The 23,564-nt window shown below is 35.2% G+C and overlaps 1 protein-coding gene and 1 long non-coding RNA gene across 2 annotated transcripts; both read right to left on the bottom strand.

The window, feature by feature from the left end:
• Nucleotides 1-1,877: 1,877 nt before the first annotated feature.
• LOC127863536 (uncharacterized) lies at nt 1,878-6,267 on the bottom strand. The gene is made up of 4 exons (XR_008041088.1): nt 5,902-6,267; nt 4,980-5,080; nt 4,663-4,770; nt 1,878-2,511 (listed from the first exon to the last, which is right to left on the bottom strand). It is a non-coding gene; the product is annotated as an uncharacterized LOC127863536 (long non-coding RNA).
• Nucleotides 6,268-16,280: 10,013 nt separating this feature from the next.
• LOC127863537 (uncharacterized) lies at nt 16,281-21,653 on the bottom strand. Its single transcript, XM_052403085.1, has 7 exons — nt 21,361-21,653; nt 20,729-20,930; nt 20,359-20,485; nt 18,453-19,052; nt 17,443-17,577; nt 16,636-16,872; nt 16,281-16,346 (listed from the first exon to the last, which is right to left on the bottom strand). Exons 2-7 carry the CDS (start codon nt 20,767-20,769, stop codon nt 16,281-16,283), a joined length of 1,206 nt encoding a protein of 401 aa, XP_052259045.1. The 5' UTR covers nt 20,770-20,930; nt 21,361-21,653.
• Between the last annotated feature and the right edge of the window lie 1,911 nt (nt 21,654-23,564).

Genomic DNA, 23,564 nt, shown 5'->3' with positions numbered 1-23,564 from the left:
CAATGCGGCATGTGGGGGAATTCGCCACGTCTGTGACAAAGCTCTAGTTTTTTTCGAGCGGTGATGCCACCTTAGTGCCACCTTTTTAAGTGTTATGTCTCTTAGCAATCAGTGTCTTCCAAGTGAACCGTAATTAGCTCTTCACTCATATACGGAATCAATTACCTTCATTTGCATATGTGGGAGTCATTTTATTCACCATAGGCCTCTTTATTGTGTGAATGAGGAAAAATTTGCATTATTAGCTCACCTGAGCACAACGTGCTCATGGTGAGCTTTTGTGATCGCCTTTTGTGCATTTGCCTTGTTAACACTCTAGAGGTCACATTTATTGTCCAATCTTCATGAAATTTGGTCACAAGATTTTATAAGTCTCAATGATATCTTGAATGAGTTCGAAAATAGGTACGTTTGCTTGAAAAACATGGCTGCCAAGGGGCGGGGCATTTTTCCTAATATGGCTATATATGGCTTTAGCAGGTTTTTATGCCTCCGGTAGGGTGGCATATAGCAGTTGAACTGTCCGTCAGTCAGTATGTGTGTATGTCAGTATGTCAGTCTGTCCGTCCGTCCGAAAACTTTAATGGCCATTACTTTTTCAATATTGAAGATAAGAACTTGATATTTGTCATGCATGTGCATCTCACGGAGCTGCACATTTTGAGTGGTGAAAGGTGAAGGTCAAGGTCATCCTTCAAGGTCAAATGTCTAATATATGGCGTCTGTCTGTCCGTCCAAAAACTTTAACATTGGCCATAACTTTTTCACTATTGAAGATAGCAACTTGATATTTGACATGCATGTGTATCTCATGGAGCTGAACATTTTGAGTGGTGAAAGGTGAAGGTCAAGGTCATCCTTCAAGGTCAAATGTCAAATATATGGCGTCTGTCCGTCTGAAAATTTTAACATTGGCCATGACTTTTTAAATATTGAAGATAGCAACTTGATATTTGGCATGCATGTGCATTTCACGGAGCTGCACATTTTGAGTGGTGAAAGGTCAAGGTCATCCTTCAAGGTCAAATGTCTAATATATTGCGTCTGTCCGTCCGTCCAAAAACTTTAACATTGGCCATAACTTTTTCACAATTGAAGATAGCAACTTGATATTTGGCATGCATGTGTATCTCATTGAGCTGAACATTTTGAGTGGTGAAAGGTCAAGGTCAAGATCATCCTTCAAGGTCAAATGTCAAATATATGGCATCTGTCCGTCCGAAAACTTTAACATTGGCCATAAATTTTTAAATATTGATTATAGCAACTTGATATTTGGCATGCATGTGTATCTCATGAAGCTGCACATTTTGAGTGGTGGAAGTTCAAGGTCAAGGTCATCCTTCAAGGTCAAAGGTCAAAAAATAAATACAAATAAATTCAAAGCGGCGTTCTCATGAAGCTGCAAATTTTGAGTGGTGGAAGTTCAAGGTCAAGGTCATCTTTCAAGGTCAAAGGTCAAAAAAAATAATATTTTTTTTCAAAGCGGCGTTTTCATGAAGCTACACATTTTGAGTGGTGGAAGGTCAAGGTCATCCTTCAAGGTGAAAGGTCAAACAAAAAAAACAACATTTTTTTTAAAGCGGCGCAATAAGGAATATTGTGTTTCTGACAAACACATCTCTTGTTTTTCCTTCTTTGCTACCCGCTTAAAAACGGCCCTTTCCCCTGGGATTTTTTCCCCCTCAGCAGGTTAATTTTCCCCCAGAATTCATTTCCCCCCCCCCCCCAAAAAAAAAATATGGTGACTTGAAATAGTAAAATGGTTTTTGAATGATAACTCAAGAATGCATACGCCGCCAACAGGGCACACTCTGAACAATATTACTGAAGCAACTGGTCTGTAATCCTAAATCTATAATTATCAGTCCACCTGTACGAAAATGTTTGGGCAGACTGCAACCAGATTATGTGCAGAATAAAATACACAAAATCTGTGTAGAATATGTGCAGAAAATATTTGGTGTCCATTTTAAATGAGTTGAACCAGATTTCTATTTATAGATTTTTTCAATATAAACAAAGAACGAATTCTGTACAGATTTTACGAATTATTTAAATTAAGCAGAATTTGTTCGAGGCAGAAAAAAATCTGGCAGAATTAAATCTGGGGAGAACCAAAATGTGAGAATAGAATTCTGTGCAGAATAAAATCTGTTTAATATTAAATTCTGTACAGAAAATTTTCTGTACAAAAAATGTATCCAGGTAGAAAAAGCAAAATAAACAGACCATCAATAAATAACATTTTTTTTATGAAATTTTAAAATGTAAACAATAAAATGTACACAATGAAATATACTGACAGTACCAATATTTTTGTTGTTGTTGAATTGATCACATTATGACAGGGTAAAAATTAAAAAATCACCCCCTATTTTTAGTCTCAATTTAAACAAGATGATTTCATTTATTTCCTGGAGTAGTCTATTTGGAGTGTCACTGCCTTGTTGAAAGAGGTGTCATCTGGCACTGTTTTGCTGTGGTCTTTGCACCACATCCAGACATAACCTATCGGAAAAAAATAAATGTTTACACATTTACATATTTGTATCATTCCCCAACAAGGGCACCGCATAACAGGTTCCAACGCTCGGCTGCGGGTGCAGTTTTGATTAAATAAAAGCTTGTCAGATATATTTATTTTTTTTAGAGACCACAGTGACCTTGACATTTGACCTAGTGACCCAAAAATAAGTGTGCGTGTAGAACTCATCAAGGTGCATCTACAAAGTTGTAGGTGGAAGCACTTTGATTTTAGAGCAAAATGTCAAGGTTTAAGCACGTCAGAAAGGCTGACGCTGGACGGCGAGCTGGCTATGACAATACCTCAGGTTTTCTCCGAAAACAGCCGAGCTAAAAAACTGATACATGGTGAAACCAATTTATTCTAACTACTCAGTTTCAAACAGTAATGCCATACCTGTACTAAAGACATCATACATCAAGTGCCAGCCCAACAAAATTCACTTATAGCACAAACATCCAATTGAATTTCAAACCATTGTTTGATTCTAGTATTAATTAGACCCAAAGTTAAAATGCGATCCCAATAGTTTTTTGGTATTTAATGTTACTTTGACCTTGATCCGACTTAAACTGCAAACAACTAAATTTTCTACGTTTGCATTATTGTTTGATTTTGTTGGATTATTGGCTGTTGTCAACAGCATATCAACAATATGCCTGTCATATCATTAAGTTAACCAACTCAAAGTATCCTGGAATAGCTGGTTTACCAGGACCAAGTGCTTATACCAAACAGTGAAACTAATGTCAGTAAGTTGAGTAACAGACAACTCCACTACTTCATTCAGAGGATTAGGGTGAGAATGGCTGTAAAAAGGATAAAGCTAACACACAATTTGTGTCCAATACCTCCATCCAAGCTAAAGTTAACTTTTTTATGCTCCCCCAAAATTTATTTTGGGGGGAGCATATAGTCGCCGCTTCGTCTGTCCGTCCGTGTGTCCGTCTGTGCACAAGTTTTGTCCGGGCTATTTCTCAGCAACTAATGACCGGAATTCAATGAAACTTTATGAGAAGCTTCACTACCAAGAGGAGATGTGTATATTATCAGCGGGTTCTGGTCGGATGATTTTTCACAGAGTTATGGCCCTTTGAAATTTTCCATTAACTGTACATATAGTGCAATTCTTTTCCGGGCTATTTCTCAGCAACTAATGACCAGAATTCAATTAAACTTAATGGGAAGCTTCACTACCAAGAGGACATGTGCATATTATCAGCGGGTTCTGGTCGGATGATTTTTCACAGAGTTATGGCCCTTTGAAATTTTCCATTAACTATACATATAGTGCAATTCCTGTCCGGGCTATTTCTCAGCAACTAATGACCGGAATTCAATGAAACTTTATGGGAATCTTCATTACCAAGAGGAGATGTGCATATTATCAGCGGGTTCTGGTCGGATGATTTTTCACAGAGTTATGGCCCTTTGAAATTTTCCATTAACTGTACATATAGTGCAATTCTTGTCCGGACTATTTCTCAGCAACTAATGACCGGAATTCAATGAAACTTTATAGGAAGCTTCACTACCAAGAGGAGATGTGCATATTATCAGCGGGTTCTGGCCGGATGATTTTTCACAGAGTTATGGCCCTTTGAAATTTTCCATTAACTGTACATATAGTGCAATTTTTGTCCGGGCTATTTCTCAGCAACTAATAACGGAATTCAATTAAACTTTATGGGAAGCTTCACTACCAAGAAGAGATGTGCATATTATCAGTGGGTTCTTGCTGGATGATTTTTCACAGAGTTATGGCCTTTTGAAATTTTCTATAAAAAAAAATTTGTCCCCCCAACTACTGTGCCCTCAAGACGTTTCCTTTTATCTGAATATATAGTGCAATATTGTGACAAAAAAAACCTTTGGGGAGCATCACCCGTCTCCGACGGTTTCTTGTTTATTTTTAGTGACACATTTGGGCTCTGTATGCAATCCCTATCTTGGCCTCAATGCAAGGTTATCAATTGAGTCTAGGCAAACTTAAGTTATTGACCAGATATGCCCTACCCGCATTTAATAATCTCATTTTTTATCTTCTTTGAAAACCTGGTCATAAATTTAAATAAAATTCCTACCACTGTTTCATTATGTTAAATACCTAGCAAAAAAAACAAGACAAAATGTACCTTTGCAGGCAGAAATGATGACGGCATCAAGCACAGGCTTTATGTCATGCTTGTTCCCCGCCAGAACCTGACCTCTTGACCGTTCTTGTGTCTCCCTCGGATTTATGGCTGTTTAAAAATAAATGAAAGCACTTCATTCGACTTAACTAAAAAATATATTGTAAGACAGAAGTTGATCTAAATCAAAATCTGTGAACATTGCTAATCAAACGTTAATAATGTATGCTTTATGATGATACAATCAATGTTCATGTCTTGAAAAGACTAATAAAAAAAGACTTTTATGAAAAAAACTTTTACTTTAATACCTTACATACCCGGAACTAAGTTTCACCATCAGGTAAAAGGCAGCACTGCAAAACTTGCGCATTCCAAATCTTTTTATTGTGGTTGGATAATGTTCCATCAGTTGAACCATCTGGAAAATTATAATCATTTATCTTTTTTAACTTGCCTGCTAATGCAAATAAAATGAGGGTCAAAGGAAAATATTGAGCTTACCAGTACCTAAGACCCAAAGTTAAACTCAATTGATTTGTGCAGTTTGTCACTTGTGTTCAGAAGATTTCATTATAGCAATACAAGGAAGAATTACCTTGGTGTCTATGTTTTTGTATGTATAGGAACCATTTCCTAACTTGGCGTATTACCATTAAAACAAATGTTGTTTTTTTTTTAAGATTAGCAAAAGTGCTATTATTTGAAAAAAATGTTAAAAACAAGTTTCATAAAGATTTCTTGTTTCATAAAGATTTGACATTAAATATTTCCACAACAGTGTTTACATGGTAAATGTTTGAGGCACAATGGATAAAAGGCAATCACAAAAGCTTACAATAAGAACAACCTTGTGCTCAGGTGATCTAAAAGCCTCCTTAAAAGATCTTATATATACATACATAGACTGACATCATATAGCTCACCATGATCATTTAGTGCTAAGGTGACTTAAAAAAAAAAGTTCTGCTCAATAACTTGAGTTTGGATTGCGATACTGCATATATCATGTGTATGCAGATTCATTGCTTACATACAGACCTAGCATAGGAATTCATTCGGGGACCAGTCGTTTCAAGGTCAAGGTCATTGTTTCAAAAACTAGGAAACTATGATTTATGCATTATAAGTTGAATATGCACAACCAAAGTTTCAATTTTAAACAAATTTACAAACAAAGCCAAATACTGTCAACAGATTAAATACATATTTTGATGAAAGAAAAAGCAAATTTTAACATACCTCTGGTAATAATAATTCTTTCCTCATCGTCTTCTGCGCCCCATTTCATGGAACATTTTGATTTTCGCTTGAAAACTTCGAATGTCAAGTCTCTGAGATTTTGTCGCACACTTACAAGTGTACTATCCTTTTCAAAGTAGACTAAACCACCTTTTTAAAGTAGACTAAACCAAACATCTTTAAAACCATATATATTACAACACTTTAATAATGTTATGTCTTAATTTCTTAATTGTTCCTATTTATAATGGTATTTTTATTTTTTGTCACAAAATTTGTTATGTTAAAGCACTGGCATTCAAATGAATATTTTCATAAAACGAGAGCCAAGTAAAGTAAATGTGCTGAAATAGGAGTAAATTTATCACACCTGACGCTGGTGTTTGGGTAAACTTTGGTAATTGGATCTCTCTCTATCTTGGATATCATTGAAAATGTCACTGCTGACAAACAGCAGACAAAATGTCCTAGCAATTTTCAATATTTTGGGACAATTTATCCAGCAATAAGCAAAGAATAAAAACTTTAACTGTAAAAAAAAATAAACCTTATTTCACTCCATTGTAGATTTTTCTTGAAGCCTGTTGGATTAAATTGTAACTTTCTATGTTCTTTATGGTATGAACAATAGATACTGCTGTTTGTTTTTTTTTGCTAATAATATGCTGTATTTTTTGGTCATTTTAACTATTGTATGAATTGAACATAACTGTTAGTTTTCGGTGAATAGAGAAATGTTTCCTGCAATAAACAATAAGAAACTGAAATCAGAAGTCTGTTTCTTAAATTTTACAAGTCCCAATTTGAAATGTTGAATCTAAATTTTTTCTAAGTCCAACATTCTGCCTCATTTTTCTACCAAGTACAGAAATTCTGCCTGGCTAAAATGCAAAGTGCTAAAAATCTGTCTTGTAAAAATTATAAGTGTTAAAATTCTGTCTTGTGTAATAATCTTTACAGATAAAATTCTGCTTCATTGTAATTCTGCTTAGAAAATCTGTACAGATTTCAAGGTATATTCTGTGTCTGTGTCCTCTTTGTACAGAAAAAATGAATTCTGTCTTGATTCTGGGCAGATTTTGTACAGACTCTATACAGAATTTGCATAGAATTTTCGTACAGGGGACTCAATGAAACATCATCCTTTTAGTAAAATACAGTGGATCAGTAAAAATATTATCAGAATATGAGATTTTTTGTATATTTTGTATATTAAATATTGTGTTAATGTTTAATTTTGTTGATTAATATAAATATAAGCAGGACAGGGGAGGTAATACACTATTATATCTTTGTTATATACAGGGGAAACAAATGCAATAAGTTTAAATTTATTGTTACAGCATTTGCCTACCTTGTAATATATTTAAATTTTACCAAATGTAAGGCTAACTGCATTGTTGTAATGCATACTACTACTACTACTACTGCTACTACTACTACTACTGCTGCTGCTGCTGCTGCTGCTGCTGCTGCTACTGCAGCTGCTGCTGCTGCTGCTGCTGCTACTACTACTACTACTACTACTTCTACTACTACTACTACTACTTCTACTACTACTACTACTACTACTATTACTACTACTACTACTACCACTACTACTACTACTACTACTACTACTACTACTACTACTACTACTACTACTCTACTACTACTACTACTACTACTACTACTACTACTACTACTACTACTACTCTACTACTGCTACTGCTACTGCTGCTGCTACTACTACTATTACTACTTCTACTGCTACTACTGCTACTACTACTACTACTACTACTACTTCTACTACTACTACTTCTACTACTACACTACTACTTCTACCACCACCGTCACCGCCACCACCACCACCACCACCACCACCACCACCACCACACCACCACCCCACCACACCACGACCACCACCACCGTTCACAGTGACAAAAAACGTATTCACACAATGGCTGCTACTACAACTTATAGCCCATATAGGGGGGCATGCATGTTTTACAAACAGCCCTTGTTTTATTTCATTTTTTAAATATTTTTTTCAACTTTAAATACATAAGTTAACCTGATCCAGTGTAGAAAATAGAACATATTGCATAATTAAATTATCTGTTGCCTTGAATTTGTTTAAAATACAGTAAATTATGTTAAATTGATTATTTAAGACTTTCCTTATTTTCCCCAAAATCCGGCGTTTTGCGCAATTTTTGTTCACCTCAGAAAAGGCCAGGCCCTTTCCCCAAAATCAGATTAAAAAACCATGCACTTATCACACATGTTCATAATATTTTGTAATGTATCAAAATAGTTGTTATTCACCAGTTAAGGGCTTCTTTGAAATATATGAAACACTATTTACCTTTATAACTCAATAATAAGTTTGCGGACAGTAAACAATAATATTTTTTTTTCGATTTTTTTAAATATTAAAAAAATACAAGTGTCTGAAAATATAGAGACGCAAATTAAAGTGTCCGAAATTATATTTATTTTGAAATAAATGCAATAATTAATCAATGTACAATAATTTTCTTGTGATTAATTCTTCTTTTTCCTGCTTGAAAAATATATAAATAGAACTTCTTGTCTTAAATGATATAGAACAAAAAGTAAAAACAGAAAACATACTGCTTCCTTAATAAGCTCACACCATGTTGGGTGAATCAATTATTTTCTACCGGTTTAATGGTTATTTACCCGATTACGCGGTTGAAATTATCCATTGCCCTCAGGCATGCATATGTCACCTTTTATGACCTTGATCCCATTGTAAAAATCCATGATCGAAGTGCCACAAGATAAGTGAAAACAGAGTCTCATCATGTAGAGTTAATATAGCGCGGTTAACTATACTGTCCGAAAATTTTAAGACATTTATTATGGACGAATACCTGTATGTCCGAACATTAAGAGTCACGAAAAATAATTATTTTGGCTAAAATAGAGGATGGCCAAAAACTTAGAGGGTCCGAAAACATAGAGTAATTACGGTACATGCGATTATTTTTCCCAATTGAGCCAGTTTTGCAAATAATGTTTTCCCCAAAATGGGGGTTTTCACGACGCGAAATTCCCAAAATTCCAACGTGGTGTTTTCCCAAAATGGAGCGGAAAAGGCCTAGTTTTGAGCATTTTTACACCTTTTTTTGAAACAAAATATGCTGTAACCTGTTTTGGTAAATTGTTTAGAATATTTGTGTTGCCTCTCTATCTGGCCATGAAAAAATCAGAATGCAAATGTTTAGTTTTAAATAAACATTTTTGCTCTATTATTTAGTAATCCATGCTTTTAATTTATTTTTTTATATATTCTGTGGAAAGGTAACTGTAATGATTCTTTAATGACATTATTTTAAGTCTTCGGAAAGGACTAAATTACAAGTATGATAAAGATGAGAAAACAAAGCGTTGAAGGCACTGAAGTTGTACGCTATTGCATAATTTAAGACCCAACTCATTTTAATGCCCCCGAATGAGGTCTGTTTGTCGGTCGGTTGGTCTCACTAACAAGGGTGTAATTTTTCCGCGGATCCGCTGATTTCCGCGGATCAGGTTGTCCTGGATGTCACTTCTGAGATTTGCGTAAATTCGTGTTTAAAAATGTGGGGGAGAGGGGCTACCACCAATTCCGCGGACATATTTCATAAGCGGCCCGAAATATCCGCGGCCCGCGAAATCCCTCCGCATTTTACACTGGTAGATTCTGCCTAAGCATTTTTAAAACGAGCCATATAATTGGCTGTCGTTTCCCAATCTTCCAATTAAAATCGTGTTCTTAAAATGCGCTCTGTGATTTGTTTGCAAATGGCGCCGTTGTGAAGAGAAAATTAAGATTATTGAAATAACAAATAGCAATCGAATAAACGACTGACATCACCTAGTCTGATAGGAATAATGAAATGTGTTTGTCAAAAAAAAGACTACGTTTTAGATACAAGCAACACATATTTTGTTAAGAAATGTGCCCACTGAATTTTTGTGTCACGGAAACCAGTGTTTGCAAATTGGAGTGTAGTCTACTCGCGAAGTTAAACAATTTAGAGAGTATCGTTCGAACATGGAAATAGACAAACATGATTTGATTTTTATATGTCTGTGGGTCTGTGTATAATCAGATTCATATGCATATTCTGCTTTTTTATGTTTGTCATGCTGTTCAGTTAACTGAAATAGCTTTGAACTGAGTGAAGATGTGAAATGCAAGATATTGAAAGGTAAACAAATTAAATATATTAATTTAACTCAGTCAATACATCATTTAAACACCAGAAGAACACTCAAGTGTGTTTGTTTATATTTAGTCTATTAACTGTCATTCAATACATTGAAAAACTGCTGCTATTGATCACAATAAATACTTACTTAACTGTTTACTTTGCATCCTCAGTATGATTAATGTGAAGTTTAACAGGTTTTTATAAAGAAATATTGTTATGAAGTTCAAAAAGTTTATTTTTGTCATTGCGTTATGCGCGCCATTCGCGTAGTCAAAATCAGTCAACAAAATTTTCCTCCCCTCTGACTTTGCCTCAATCACACCCCTGACTAAGAATATAAATTTATGATGCAAATTCCCTGTACAAAACTTTTGAATTTTGACACCATATACAAATTCAAATAAGATGCAATTGATGAAAATAAATAAATAATAAAAATGCGATCAATACTTTTTACTCATGAATTTGGTAGTCATAAAGAAAGCCCTGTTGACCCGTACTTTGTTGTTGATGCATTACTTGGTACCCTAGCAGTTGACACAGTGTCAACAACTCTGACCTAAACATGGGTATAGAGCACTAATGCGCTTTTTCGGCATAGCTTTTTTACCCAGCTTTTCACCTTAAATGACATTTACATAAAGCCAGCAGACATGCATGAATATATTCGAATATTTCATAGGCTTATTTGAGATAAAACCTCTGAACTTTGGCTACATCAGTCTGTCTGTCTGTGCTCAGCGCAAAGTATGTAGCACTGTTCAGTGTTTTAAAGGAATTCCAGACTACTCTCTGTATGTTCAAACGACACAAATTGTTGCCCAGTCACAATGACGCGTTAAAATCCATCTTGCAGAATTTTAGGGTCAGTACTTGTTCATTAAATAGTCCGGGAAATATATAATTGATATTCACAGTTTTGCTTTCAAGATGAGAAAATGAACATTACCGAAATAGTTTAGACTGTCATGATAAGAGTGAAATCGTTTAATTATGCAACAAATGTTTGCCGTACTTGATCAGCCCGTCTGGAAATCGTTCCTGAATGCCAGGATAAGCTGCCCTTATTTACAAGTTTGCTATTTTGAATTCAATTTTGTATCAAAATGCATTGTTCTAAAATGTGAATTTACAATTCACAATGAGATTTGTAATGACCCACGTCATGCGACAATGGGTCTTATTCAATATGCGCCCATCATATATATAGCCCACTCAGCCTGCGCATCTCTCAGTCTGGTCAGGAGATACAAAATGAGACAATAACACATTTAATGATTTTATAGCCAACAGCATCGCCTATACCAGACTGTGCATATGCACGTGTTGTGATTAAGATACGATGGCTGAAACGCGTAAGACCCATTTTCGCATGAGGCAGCTATGAAAGTGTGATTTAAATGTGTCGAAAGAAAACTGCGTGTAAATCAAATATTAACATAAGATATGTTTCGATGGTGAAGAAATACACTCATAGTTATAAGGCATGTGAGGACACATATAATTTATGATGTGCACTCCCGTAGTATAATTTTTATCTACTTACACTTATGTGTGGTTTAACAATGATAAAACACATTTCATGTGGAGAATATGCGACTAAAAAGTGAAAAAAACACAATAGTTGAACTTTTTTGTTTAATTTAATTATACAGGTACGTAAATTGCAAACTTTATTTAATAGTCGACATTTTCCTGGGGAAACTAGTTCATGAACAAGATATTTGTGAAAAGCAAAATTTGTTTTTCATGAACTTTTAGAATTCATGAACTTATTCATGAACAAATTAATGAACTCTGAAACAGAAAGTTCATGAAATTTGTGACAATATTCATGAATAACAACATGTATGTTTCATGAACTTTTTATTTCATGAACCTATTCATTAACAAATTCATGAACTCTGAAACAAAAAAGATTCATTAACTTGATGCATTTGTTCATGAACAGGTACAAATATAAATATGGAACTGTTAAAAGACAAGCTGAGAAATATTTTAAAAGGACAAACAATGGAAATATGATAATAACAGAACAATATTATTTTATTCCCAGTTTAATGTTTTCATAAACATTGTATGACTTGAGGATCTTCTTTTAAAAGACGAGGACGAAGAATAACACAACAAAGTTAGGTACTTAACCTTATTAAACACAGTCATTAAAATCTACAGGAGCAGTATTCCTGGTAAATTGAAAAAACTTAGAGATAAAATTCAACATTGTAATAAAATCATTCCATAACTTTTTCAATATTGGAGAAAGCAACTTGATATTTTGCATGTATGTGTATCTCATGGAGCTGCACATTTTGAGTGGGGAAAGGTCAAGGTCATTCTTCAAGGTCAAAGGTCAAATATATGGCTTCAAAGCGGTGCAATAGGGGGCATTGTGTTTCTGACAAACACATCTCTTGTGTGTAGTTTAGTCTGTACATAATCTGGTTGCAGTCTTCCAGGACTTTTTCATACAGGATAAAAGTGGAAAGTCTTGTCCCTGACTGCACAGGCTAATATGGGACAACACTTTACCCTCATGCATTAAACAACATTTTCACAGAGTGTGGCTCTTATAAATGACATAACTTTACTTTTATTTGCATTGTGTTTTTTGGTGAACGGCAGAATTTGTAATATGGCAGAAAAGGTTGGCAAACAAAACGTGTAACCAGCAAAAGCCCTGGTTTTCCGAATGCCTTTAATGGTTCATTTTTGCCAGACTGCTGCCTCTGATACCAGAATGCTCATGGTAAAAAATAAAGATTCTGTGGAAAGAAAAAGATCCTTTGGAAGATGGTGCCTCTATATTTTAAGATTCACGAGACAAATATGTCAGCACTATTTAGAAACAATGAAGAAGACATGTTTATGTCAATTACTTGTTTCACAAAAGTTTTTGTCCAATGTCTATAAACACAACAATCTGAATTCAGCTGTAAGAAGAAAAAACCTGTTCCTAGGGATACTTACATTGCTGCTCCCATTATAGCAACGCTTTTTGGATGACAAAGAAATTAGAAGAGACTTTCTATAAACAAAAAATACAATAAAAGCAGAAAGTGTTGTACCTGATTAGCCTGTGTAGTCTGCACTGGCTGAGCAGGGACGACGCTTAAGGAATATGCATTAAGCCCCATTTTCTCAGATCAAGGCGCAAATTAATAATAATGGGACTATTGATTGTATGCTTGCTGGAGACAGAAATAAATCTTCCTTAGGGATACTAACTTATAGAGACTGCTGCCAACTGTGCAAAGCTTTTTGAATGACATATCAGAGCTCCAGATAAGGGTCGTATTTTCGTAATAACGAATTATTTTCAAGTCCGATACGTATTTATTTTAAAATCTTGTCGTACCATTAAGAATTACAAAATCAAGTTACGAATTTTATTTTGACATCGGTTCGTATAGATTTTTATTGAGTTCTTTTCGCGTATTAAAGATCTTTGCGGTGCTTATATAGAATGGTTATCGGGTTTGTTTAACAAAGTGCATTTTTTTCAATAAAAGCGGCGTATACAGTCTATCTGTCAAAAAAAAAATGGCGGCGCCCAGAGAGCGTCCTAAAAAACTGCAAAGCGTCCAAAAACACGCTTTTAACATATTGTACGCAAAGGGAGCCGAAGTTAAATGTTTAGAAAGACATTATAGAAATGATCTTATACGATGTTGTAATTGTTCAGTTTCCGACACAGTCGGAAAAGCTAAACAAAAACGCAACACGACGGGTCCAAATTTAAACAACAAAAAAACATTGAACGAGTGGAAAGGACAATTCCCGTGGCTAATCGTTGAAAAGATTGAAGGGAAGAACCGTTTTAATTGTTAAATATGTAAAAATTCATCTAAGGCATGCAATCTAAGCACAGTTTGGGCATATGAAGGTATTTGAAAAATATAATTGTATAATACTGAAAAGACACTGTTGAACTCGTATAAATAAAGTTGCTAGTATGTTTATTTTGATTTTTTTGCATAAAAATAACCATTATTATTTATTTTTAGGTCATTTATAATAAATAAGAATTATTTTCCAAAACTTAGTAGTAAAGTTAAGAATAAAATTTCAGAGTTAAGAATTATTTTGGGAAATCTGGTAGTAATTTAAGAATTTCACAAAACCTTATCTGGAGCTCTGCATATGACAAAGACATTAATAATGGGACTTTCCATTATATACTTGCAGGAGACAGAGAGAAGTAAGGACATGTTTATGGACATGCTGGCCTCACCCTATTCCCAGTATGCAGAGTAAATCAGCACCACAGCCAGCAAGGATGGATTTCCTCTCAGGGTAAATATGGATTAATTGCATGTGCTTAAAGTGTCATCCTGTGCAGTATGCACAGGCTTATCTTTGCCGTCACATTCTGGCTAGACTGCATTTTTGTATTGAAGAGACTTCTTTGAATCGAAAATTCCATAAGCCAAAGTTGTGTCCCTGATTAGCCTGTACTCTAGACTCAATGGAATTAACGGAATTTCCACTTTGACATGCTGTCATTAATTACCACAATATTTGCATCCTTTTCTGCAGAAACATTATACAATGCTATCATGACTATGTTAAAAGTTGTTTTGTACAGATGTAAAACATATTAATGTCTTCCCTATAAACATTGGCATATTTGCATACACTGTTTATTTGATGCAAAATTCATATAAATAAGGGTATAAGATTAGTAACAAAAAAATAAGTTTATTATTGTAAAAATGAAAAAAATGCAAGATTTATAGTTTAAGATTTGCTAAAGAAAGTGAAAGTGTTACGTTGAAGATTAAACAAGATTGAAATATGCGTGAATGTTATTTGAAGAAGGGTAAAAAAAGTGTAACATTCATAACATTATGGGGTTGTTTACAAAGAAACAGTGCTGAACAAAATGGGACTTTGATAAGGAAGAAAGCAAATTGTGATGCATGATTCTAAAATGTCAATCAATGCATGATTACAAAATGTCACATCCAATTTCCTTGGATTTTGTGTAATCTCATTCATACAGCACTCTTGGTCTTGAACTTGCTGCATTTTTGGCATTATCCACAATTAATGCAAGCATTGTCATTGGCGTTGAGTTTGAAATGTAACTGGTTTGAGGCAAGAACATTATGACCATTTGTCCATTTTCAAAGAAATGTAAGTTTCTTTGAAGGTATAAAAACAAATGGAAAACTGAAATTGTTAACAGGATTTGTTTATTAGGCCAAACAAAAAAATAGTCTTGGTTCAGGGAACATGGCCAGAAAAATGTAGGGGGGTAGGTATTTTTTTTTTTTTTTTTTTTTTTTTTTTTTTTTTACCAATCGACTGATTTCAGGGTAAAAAAGGGTCAGTTAATGCACCCATGATTGTTTAAACACTGACCAAATGATTAACATTGCGCATGTGGTGTTAAGTTGTTGTATATTATTCATCATTTCAACATTCCTAGCTCTTTATGCACCTTTTGCCTTTTAATCACCCTCTGTACTAATGCTAACCTGCGTAGTAACATGTGTACATGGTGACATGGTGAGTGGATTCACAGAGACCCATGTAAGGCCTTAGCTAGTACTTGGTGTACTTCATAACAGTGCACTCAGGTCCTGGGGGTTCAGGTTAGAAGAGCATGTAAAAGATTGTTCTTTAAGACCAACATCCATATAAAGTTTCATGACTATATCTCAAACACTTTTGGATTCAACATTGTGGGACGGACAGACAGGGGCAAATCTAAATGCTCACCTTAAGTGGGGGCATAAAAATTTGAAGTATATAAATATACACCATTTAGTGACCTTAAAAACTCTAAACATTCATCATTCTAGAGCCTAGACAGCTTGGAAAAACCACGTTTCTATTTCAAATTTATTGACATACAACAGATCGTAAGGATACTGAAAACTGGCTTTCAAATACATGTTTTATAATAGTACAAGACACAAAAATTGGTCAACATATTAAAGATAGCTGTTTTAATAGTTAAATCTACAATACTGCTTGAAAAGTTTGATGCATGATGTAATGGGGGGGGGAGGAGGTACTTTGACATTTCCCTTAAAGTTTACTTTAATGTTTGTCCTATTTTAAAGAGTTACTTCTTGGACTTTCCAAATTTTCTCTGAACAATTGGTTCTTTTCTCATATCTCGGCATTTCTGGCAGATGGGTAGAACAGTTTTATATAATGTCTTCAACTCCGCATCTGTCTCGGCCCCAGGGTCTCCACAATGAGCACACAGGTCTTTGCGGCCAAGTTCTGCACCATAATAACACAATTCTACTGGAGTAGCACATTGGACAAACGGTCGTGTAACAACAGTTTTTTTCATTTCAGACAGAGCTGCAGATGGGGGGAACAAGTGGGCCCCACATGAAAATTCGTATTCTCTCAGGAACATGGCTAATGCAACCTCTTTTCTTTGGTTCAACTTAGTCTTTGAGTAAACGACACGTGGCTTCCTACATTCAACACAAATGGCAACTGCACGTGCGTTTTGACTGGACAGTGGCACATCAGCCACTGATTCAATGCTTGTATCATTCACCTGAGGCTGACCAGAAGTTTCTCGTTCTTCATCCTCTTCAATTTCTCCATGAATTTCAACCGAGCTTCCAGGTCTAGGCTTGACTGTGTTTTTCTTGCAAACTTTCTTATCTGTCAATGATGGTCTGTCTTTTTCTGTTGTTTCTTGATTTGTTGCCTGTTTGTAAGGGAGAAAGTGTTCACGTGTGTCATCCAGTTCCGGCTCTGGAAGCCACTTTAGTTTCTCTTCTTCCATTTGCTTTGGTGCACAACAAGATGTGTCATTGCATTTCTTTATCTGGAATGTGTAATTGGTTTCCCTACAATGTTTTTCCTTCCACTCTAGATACGCAGCGCATTTGTTTGTGTTTGCCTTCTGCAGTCTTTCCAGGTCTAAAGCTCTCTTAAATGCCTTTTAAGAAGGTCGAGGTCATCATCTGTAGGTGGGGTCATGCATTGAATTGGTTCCTCCTTCAGTTTAAGTTTTCTGAACCTATTCTCAATCAACGCCTGAACAGGTTCAATAGAGTCTTTCCACTTAGGAAGCAATTCTGGGTGTTTTCTTAGCAACTCTCTTATTGAGGCTACACTGTTACATCTTTTTAGCTTTAATTCTGTCTCATTATCTTGCCTTTCTCTTTCAGTGGCTACGTTCTGGAGACCGTAATTGAGTATAGACATTATTCTCTCCGCAGGGTTCACATAGCTTTGTCCTGGAGCGCATCTTACTGTTATGAGCATATCCAGATCAAGTTCTCTAAAAAGACATATGTTGGCGGATTTCACTTGCTCTAATGTATTTCTTTGATCTGTGCCGCCGTCAGTGTACTTTAAGAGAACCTTTGGGTTTGCCTGGTTTCTTTGCACTATCTTCCTGATGTTCATGGCATGTCTGATTGGTGATGCGGACTGGCCTGGTGACAGAATCATTAACAAACGCCGTCACCTGTCCCCTTACAAAGGACTGCTGGACAGAGTCAGGTATGGAACACAGCAATGCAACACTTGGGGTCAAAGAGGTAGCCTTCATATCATGGTCTAGACTTGACAATTCAGCATCAATAGGTGCAATGCTTTGACGACCTCTTACACCTGTAGAGATAGGCCTGTGAGGTTCACCAACAGGTACCTTAGCCTTGTCATCCACGCAAAAAAACAGACAATCATCTTTCAGTTCAATCGACCTACACTTCAAATATTTGAAGAGAGCAGCACAGTAATGATCATCAGGATGCTGTGCTCTAAGTTGCCTTCGCTGGATTTTGTATTGGATAGGTTTTCTTGAAGTAAATGTGAGGGCAGTGGATGAGTATGGGTTACGAGGGGTAAACTGCAGGCGAACTAGACTTTTGGATGGTATCGGAGTTCCCTCTGGACATGAAGTTGCTGTTTCCGCAATCATATCGGACAGTGAAATCCAACGAGACATGTGAGCAACTCCAGATCCATGGCGTCTTTCATCTGCTGCTTCAATATGTTGTACTTGTTCACAAAGTTTCTCAAAAAACACATCATACTTGTTGTTAGGGCACCCAGGGTTTAGGTGACGCAAATCATTCACAAGCCCACATTCACCTAAAGACATCAAATGCAACCGCTGTTGTGTATCTGGATGACTCATGGCTGCAGCATCTAATGCTAATTCTGAGTACATGTAATCAATAATGGCTGGTTTAATTTTAGCTATATTGGAAATTTTCCTTTTACAATCTTTTTTTTGGGCTCTTGTATGAAACTCTTTCAAAAACGGTCTCATTCTCTGCACTAGCCGAGCTGCATCTGTCATCATTTCAGAATCAGACCTGTTCTCAGGTACCTGGGAAAGAATATATGTAGTACCAATCCCTCCCCAGGACAAAATCTAATAACATCTACAGGAACACTCAATTGCAAACTGTCAAAGAAACGAAATTTTTGCATACTATTCTCAAATGGTTTTTCAACATGCAGATTTTCATCAAATAAAACAGGATTTTCAGTGTCAGAACTTACAACAGCTTTGTCAAGCAATGTGTATTTGTCTTTAACAACAGATAAAACTGATTTCTTACAATGAAAGACTGATGCATTCTGATCAACAGTCCTACATGGAAAAGACAGCTCCTTATTTGTAGCAGTTGTAGTTGCTTGTTTGTTTAAATATTGTTCATAAGATGACAGACATGATGCTAAAGCTTCTACACTTGCACGAAGCTCTGGCCATTTTCCTGTTGTAGAGTTTACGTAAGGTTTCTCTAATAAACTGAATAAACATTCCGCATGACTCTGAAGTCCGCTACTGGTCATCGGCTCGGATTTCTGCTTCTTCCTTTTTGTGTCATTGTACCCGTCAAACTGTTCAAACAGGTCTGGGACAGGCTGTACATCTTTCTGCTTTTTGGAGGTGATGTTAATCGTGTCCATCTGGTTTGTTTTGTACCACAATGCATTGCAGACAGTCTGAAATTGCAACAATACGAAAGAAATATTGTATTTCCTTTTTAACCCTTTGCATGCTGGGAAATTTGTCGTCTGCTAAAATGTTGTCTGCTGAATTACTAAAATAAGCATTTTCTTCGATTTTTTTTTCCAAGAATACTATCAGAATAGCAAACAGTTTGGATCCTGATGAGACGCCACGTTCTGTGGCGTCTCATCTGGATCCAAACTGTTTGCAAAGGCCTTCAAAATCCGGTTCCAGGGCTCAAAGGGTTAATAGTACAAACATGATTTCCTAATATAATTTAATATTATATATTTTCCAAGTACTTTTAATAAGATTTTATAAATGTGTAACTTTCTCAATTTAAAAATGATGAAATTTTATTTAAACAAGAGCCGTCACTGTAAGATGACAAATGCCCACGGTTCAAAAACTAAATGCCTCCCTTAGGGGGCATAAAAGGGTTAAATAAACGAATACTAAATAAAAAATAAATAAATCCCAGTTTAATATAGAAGTCAAATAGGTTTCCCATGCCATATTGTTAGTATTTTTAGTAATACAAGCACCATTCTTTTAAAAATCAAGAATAAAAGCGATATTAAGGCGGTATTAAATTTGCAGTTTTATAAGTACCGGTAGGTGATGGACTTGCTTCTATTAAATTTTGTATCAAAGCGACAGATTTAATACTTTGACTTCTTTCAATGTTTAATATTAATACACAGCACAATACAAAACACATGTACACAATTTAGTATAACACTGCCACCAACTATAAGTATGATTAATACTATATATATTAAGGAAGCACAGAAGAGTAAAAGAAGAGTATACATGGGAATGAGTAGCTTCAAGCATGTCAGATTTATACTTGTTTCGGGTCTGCAAACTCCAACATATTTTATTAAATAATATCCCAAAAATTAACAAGTATTTGTTTGATGCTACTCATAGTCTGATACACATATTAAAAGAGCTTTCCTAAAATAAAGAAGCTAAAGAGGGTTGCACTTCAGTTTAAATCATGAAAGTTTAGTTTAATACCAAATCACACCATCTGTAAAAAGAATAACAATAATTGTTTTAATACTTTCTGCTTTTTTTCATTATTTTTTTATAGTTTTTTTTTACATTAATATTCAATATCAACTTGAGATTTTTGCAGATTCAAACAAACTATTTAAAGATTATTTTTTAATTATTAATCAAATTGTTTATATATAATTTTTTATCAAAATGTGTTTGAAATATTATTAAAATATTGTTTTTACATTTTGCTATATGCTCTTTAATAGCACAAACTGCATCAATCAAACTCACCTGCACAAAGTAACCACCATCAGTCACTGCATTGTCTCTTGGAAACTTGGTATCCATTCTATTGCACAGGTCTATTATGGCATTGTACAACTCATCCTTCCGGTTAAGTCCCGTCAGTACTCCAGAGCTGAAGGGAACAGGAAAATAAAGTACACAGAGTCATTTTAAAACCCACCAAAGATGTGTACCCGGTATGTTCAATAAAATTTATTTTATTAATTAAAAGATGAAAAATAGGCGGAAACACATGGGTTTAAAAAATTCAGACAGCAGACAACAAAGTTAAACTACAGACAAATGAAGTATTAATTGATTTGAAAATTATTAAATGTTTATTTTTTTACATTTGCAATTTAATATCTTAATATACCTTGCCACTTTTTTCGTGGGCAATGCTTTCCCCTTCATCATTAACACCTGGAACTGCTGGCATCAACGGTTTTCTTTGTTGCTTCGTTCGAAATTTTCTCCAGGGAAGATGCCAATATTCCCTCTGGTAAGGTAGTACATGTCATTTTGAGGACCTTCACACCAAACGCCGAAACCTCAAACAATGGGATGCAACCGTCAATCTGAATTTTTTTTAATTGAAACTTATACATGCAGATTAAGTTTGTCTGTTTGCTACCGTTTACACAATAATAATTTTGTCATATAAAAACATAGAACTGCTATTTTTCATACAAGTATGTATAAAAACTGCGAAATAAAATATTTAATCAAACTGGTGTAAAAGAAGTCTCAAAACATTTATTGTTTTTCCCCAGAACAACTTTATTACGCTACTAATCCGGTAATGGTATAAACTTGACTGTACTTCAATTCCGGTGTTAACTATGTTAACATCGAATTTTGCAAATATTTTGGTTTGAATCTATTACTTGTGAACCGAATTGTGTTGCGATGAAATTTCAGGAAAATCAACCCTTCGACATATTATAAAAAGTTATCTCTCAAAATGTAACAAAAACGTCCGGTTTAATAAACGTACGAGACGAGTACCTCCCAGAAAGATGTCCCTTCCAGCGAAGTTCCCACAACGAATTTAACCCCATATCGTTGTGGATCCACCGGCCCATGAAGCTCTTTAAAAATGTCAGCTGCTGTTGATGAGGTTGGAGTAACTCTCATCAGCTGACAGCCTTTTTGGTGGTCACATTTTTCGATGTTTATTGCCAACATTAGCGATGTGGACGCCGCCATGTTTATAAAGCGTAAACGAATGGATCTGTCGTTATCGGCTACAATGCGCTATACGTAAAACTCGTTCCGTACCGTACCGAAGAAAAACATCGCTGACAGATTTTTTTTTCCGCGGACTAAAAAAATCGTTAGGGTCGGGGGCAAAAAATAGGGTCGGTCGGGTTCCCTGAACCAAGACTATTTTTTTGTTTGGCCTTAGGCAGAACTACTGAATTAGATATTGACTGTTACTTAGAATTGCCATAAACACTATTCTATATGAATTGTCCGGACCTAAATTGAGATTGTCCTTTTGCTATTGTGGAGACCTTGTGCAAGCTCTTCAGTTTAGTTATCAACCTGTGGACAACATTCTGCATATCTAACTAATGCCATTGACAATGTTTCATAAGTATGGCATGATTGCTTCTAGTTTTTTGTGACAGAAATTAATCGAAGTCCTATATAACAGACAGGTGTCTGTGCAAATAATTATGTTCCTTGGAAAATTAGGCCCCCCAAGTTCTAGGTTAATACTATACCATTAGGATAATTATGCCATTTAATTTTCAGAGTGTCTGTGCTGCATGTATTAATGAAGGGATACAAAAAATACAGAATATAAAAGCAATTTTTTTTATGGGGAATGTAATGTAATAACTCTTGTTAGGCAGTCATTTCCACAGAAAGACAATGAGCTTGAGCATTATATGCCCTTACGCCCAGTCTCATCTAGCAACCACAGAAAATGAAGCTGGTGCAAATTGTATGTGAGGCAGCCTACCTTAAACACTAAAAAAAAGTTTAAACAAGGCTTTTCTTTATTTGGTGAATGTATCTGATTACCTGGGCATTGTTTCTGTTGCTAGGTGAAAGGGATTGCTGTTACTGTTTCACCTGAGAACTGTGATTATTTTCTGATGTGAGCATGTAATGATGGTACTTTCATAACTGGGCAATATATAAATGCTTATTTACCAATTGTTTAATCTGATTGCAGGTATTTTCGTTACTACAAAATTATTGTCTCAAATTAATCACCCATTATTTTTGTTTTGGTTCATATTTCTTAATTGTTGTGGCTGTGGTATGGACAACATACATGTATTTGTTACAATAATGTTTGATATGGGTGCTTAAATACATTTAAGCGTGCAAATGTACTTGATACATGGGCAGCTTCAGTATGCAAACTTGGTGATATTCTTGCATGATGTGTTAATTTCTTATTAATTTAATCCTTTCCCACTGAGAACCAAAGTGAAAATGGCTATGTGCAAACAGTATCAAACCAAAGCAGCCCACAAGTAACTCGCAGTCGACTGGTCAGGTTTTATGCTGTTTGCTGCTCCTCATCATTATCTTATGGTTGGAAATAAAGCCTTTAAAACTATTTTCTAGTAAATAACGTTCTTTAATTCAATTTGATTTTCTAATGCATCCTAGTGTGTTTCTAAGTGATAATGGTAAAGGGTTTATACCTAAGATGATTTCTCAACTGTGAACACATACATTCAAACATTTTTTTTATATGTTAAGGCGCGTAATTATTAGTTTATGATCTAAACTAATCTATAATAATGTGTATAAGATCTGGGCACCATATGTGGATTTAAAAAAAACAGAAGTATTTTAACTGTACTTGTTATCAATCTGATGCTTACGTTTCTTAAAATGCTTTATTTGTATACAATTTGAAATGGTTTAGTTTATAGACCACTAGCCTGCACTTGAAAACATGGTCAATCTATCCAGCATTCTCATGAAGCAGTGTTAAACCTTACTCATCTTATGAGACAAACAATGAGGTCTTAATTTAATTTAAGTGCAATTTTAGACACTTCAATGTTTTGTAGTAGAGACACGTGATTGATGGGCTGAATTAGTCTCCTGTCTATGCAAGATGTCATTCTTTGCTGATGGTGTCTCAGTTTCTTCCTAGATTTATTGAGAGTTTGCATACCACGCTGTGCCTCTTGGTATGGAACCAAGAATTTTAAAACGTTTTTGGATAAAAGAACCAT

This window comes from Dreissena polymorpha, unplaced genomic scaffold, assembly GCF_020536995.1.
Source record: "Dreissena polymorpha isolate Duluth1 unplaced genomic scaffold, UMN_Dpol_1.0 chrUn013, whole genome shotgun sequence".
Lineage (NCBI taxonomy): Eukaryota > Metazoa > Mollusca > Bivalvia > Myida > Dreissenidae > Dreissena > Dreissena polymorpha.
This window is presented reverse-complemented; position numbering and strand designations above follow the sequence as displayed.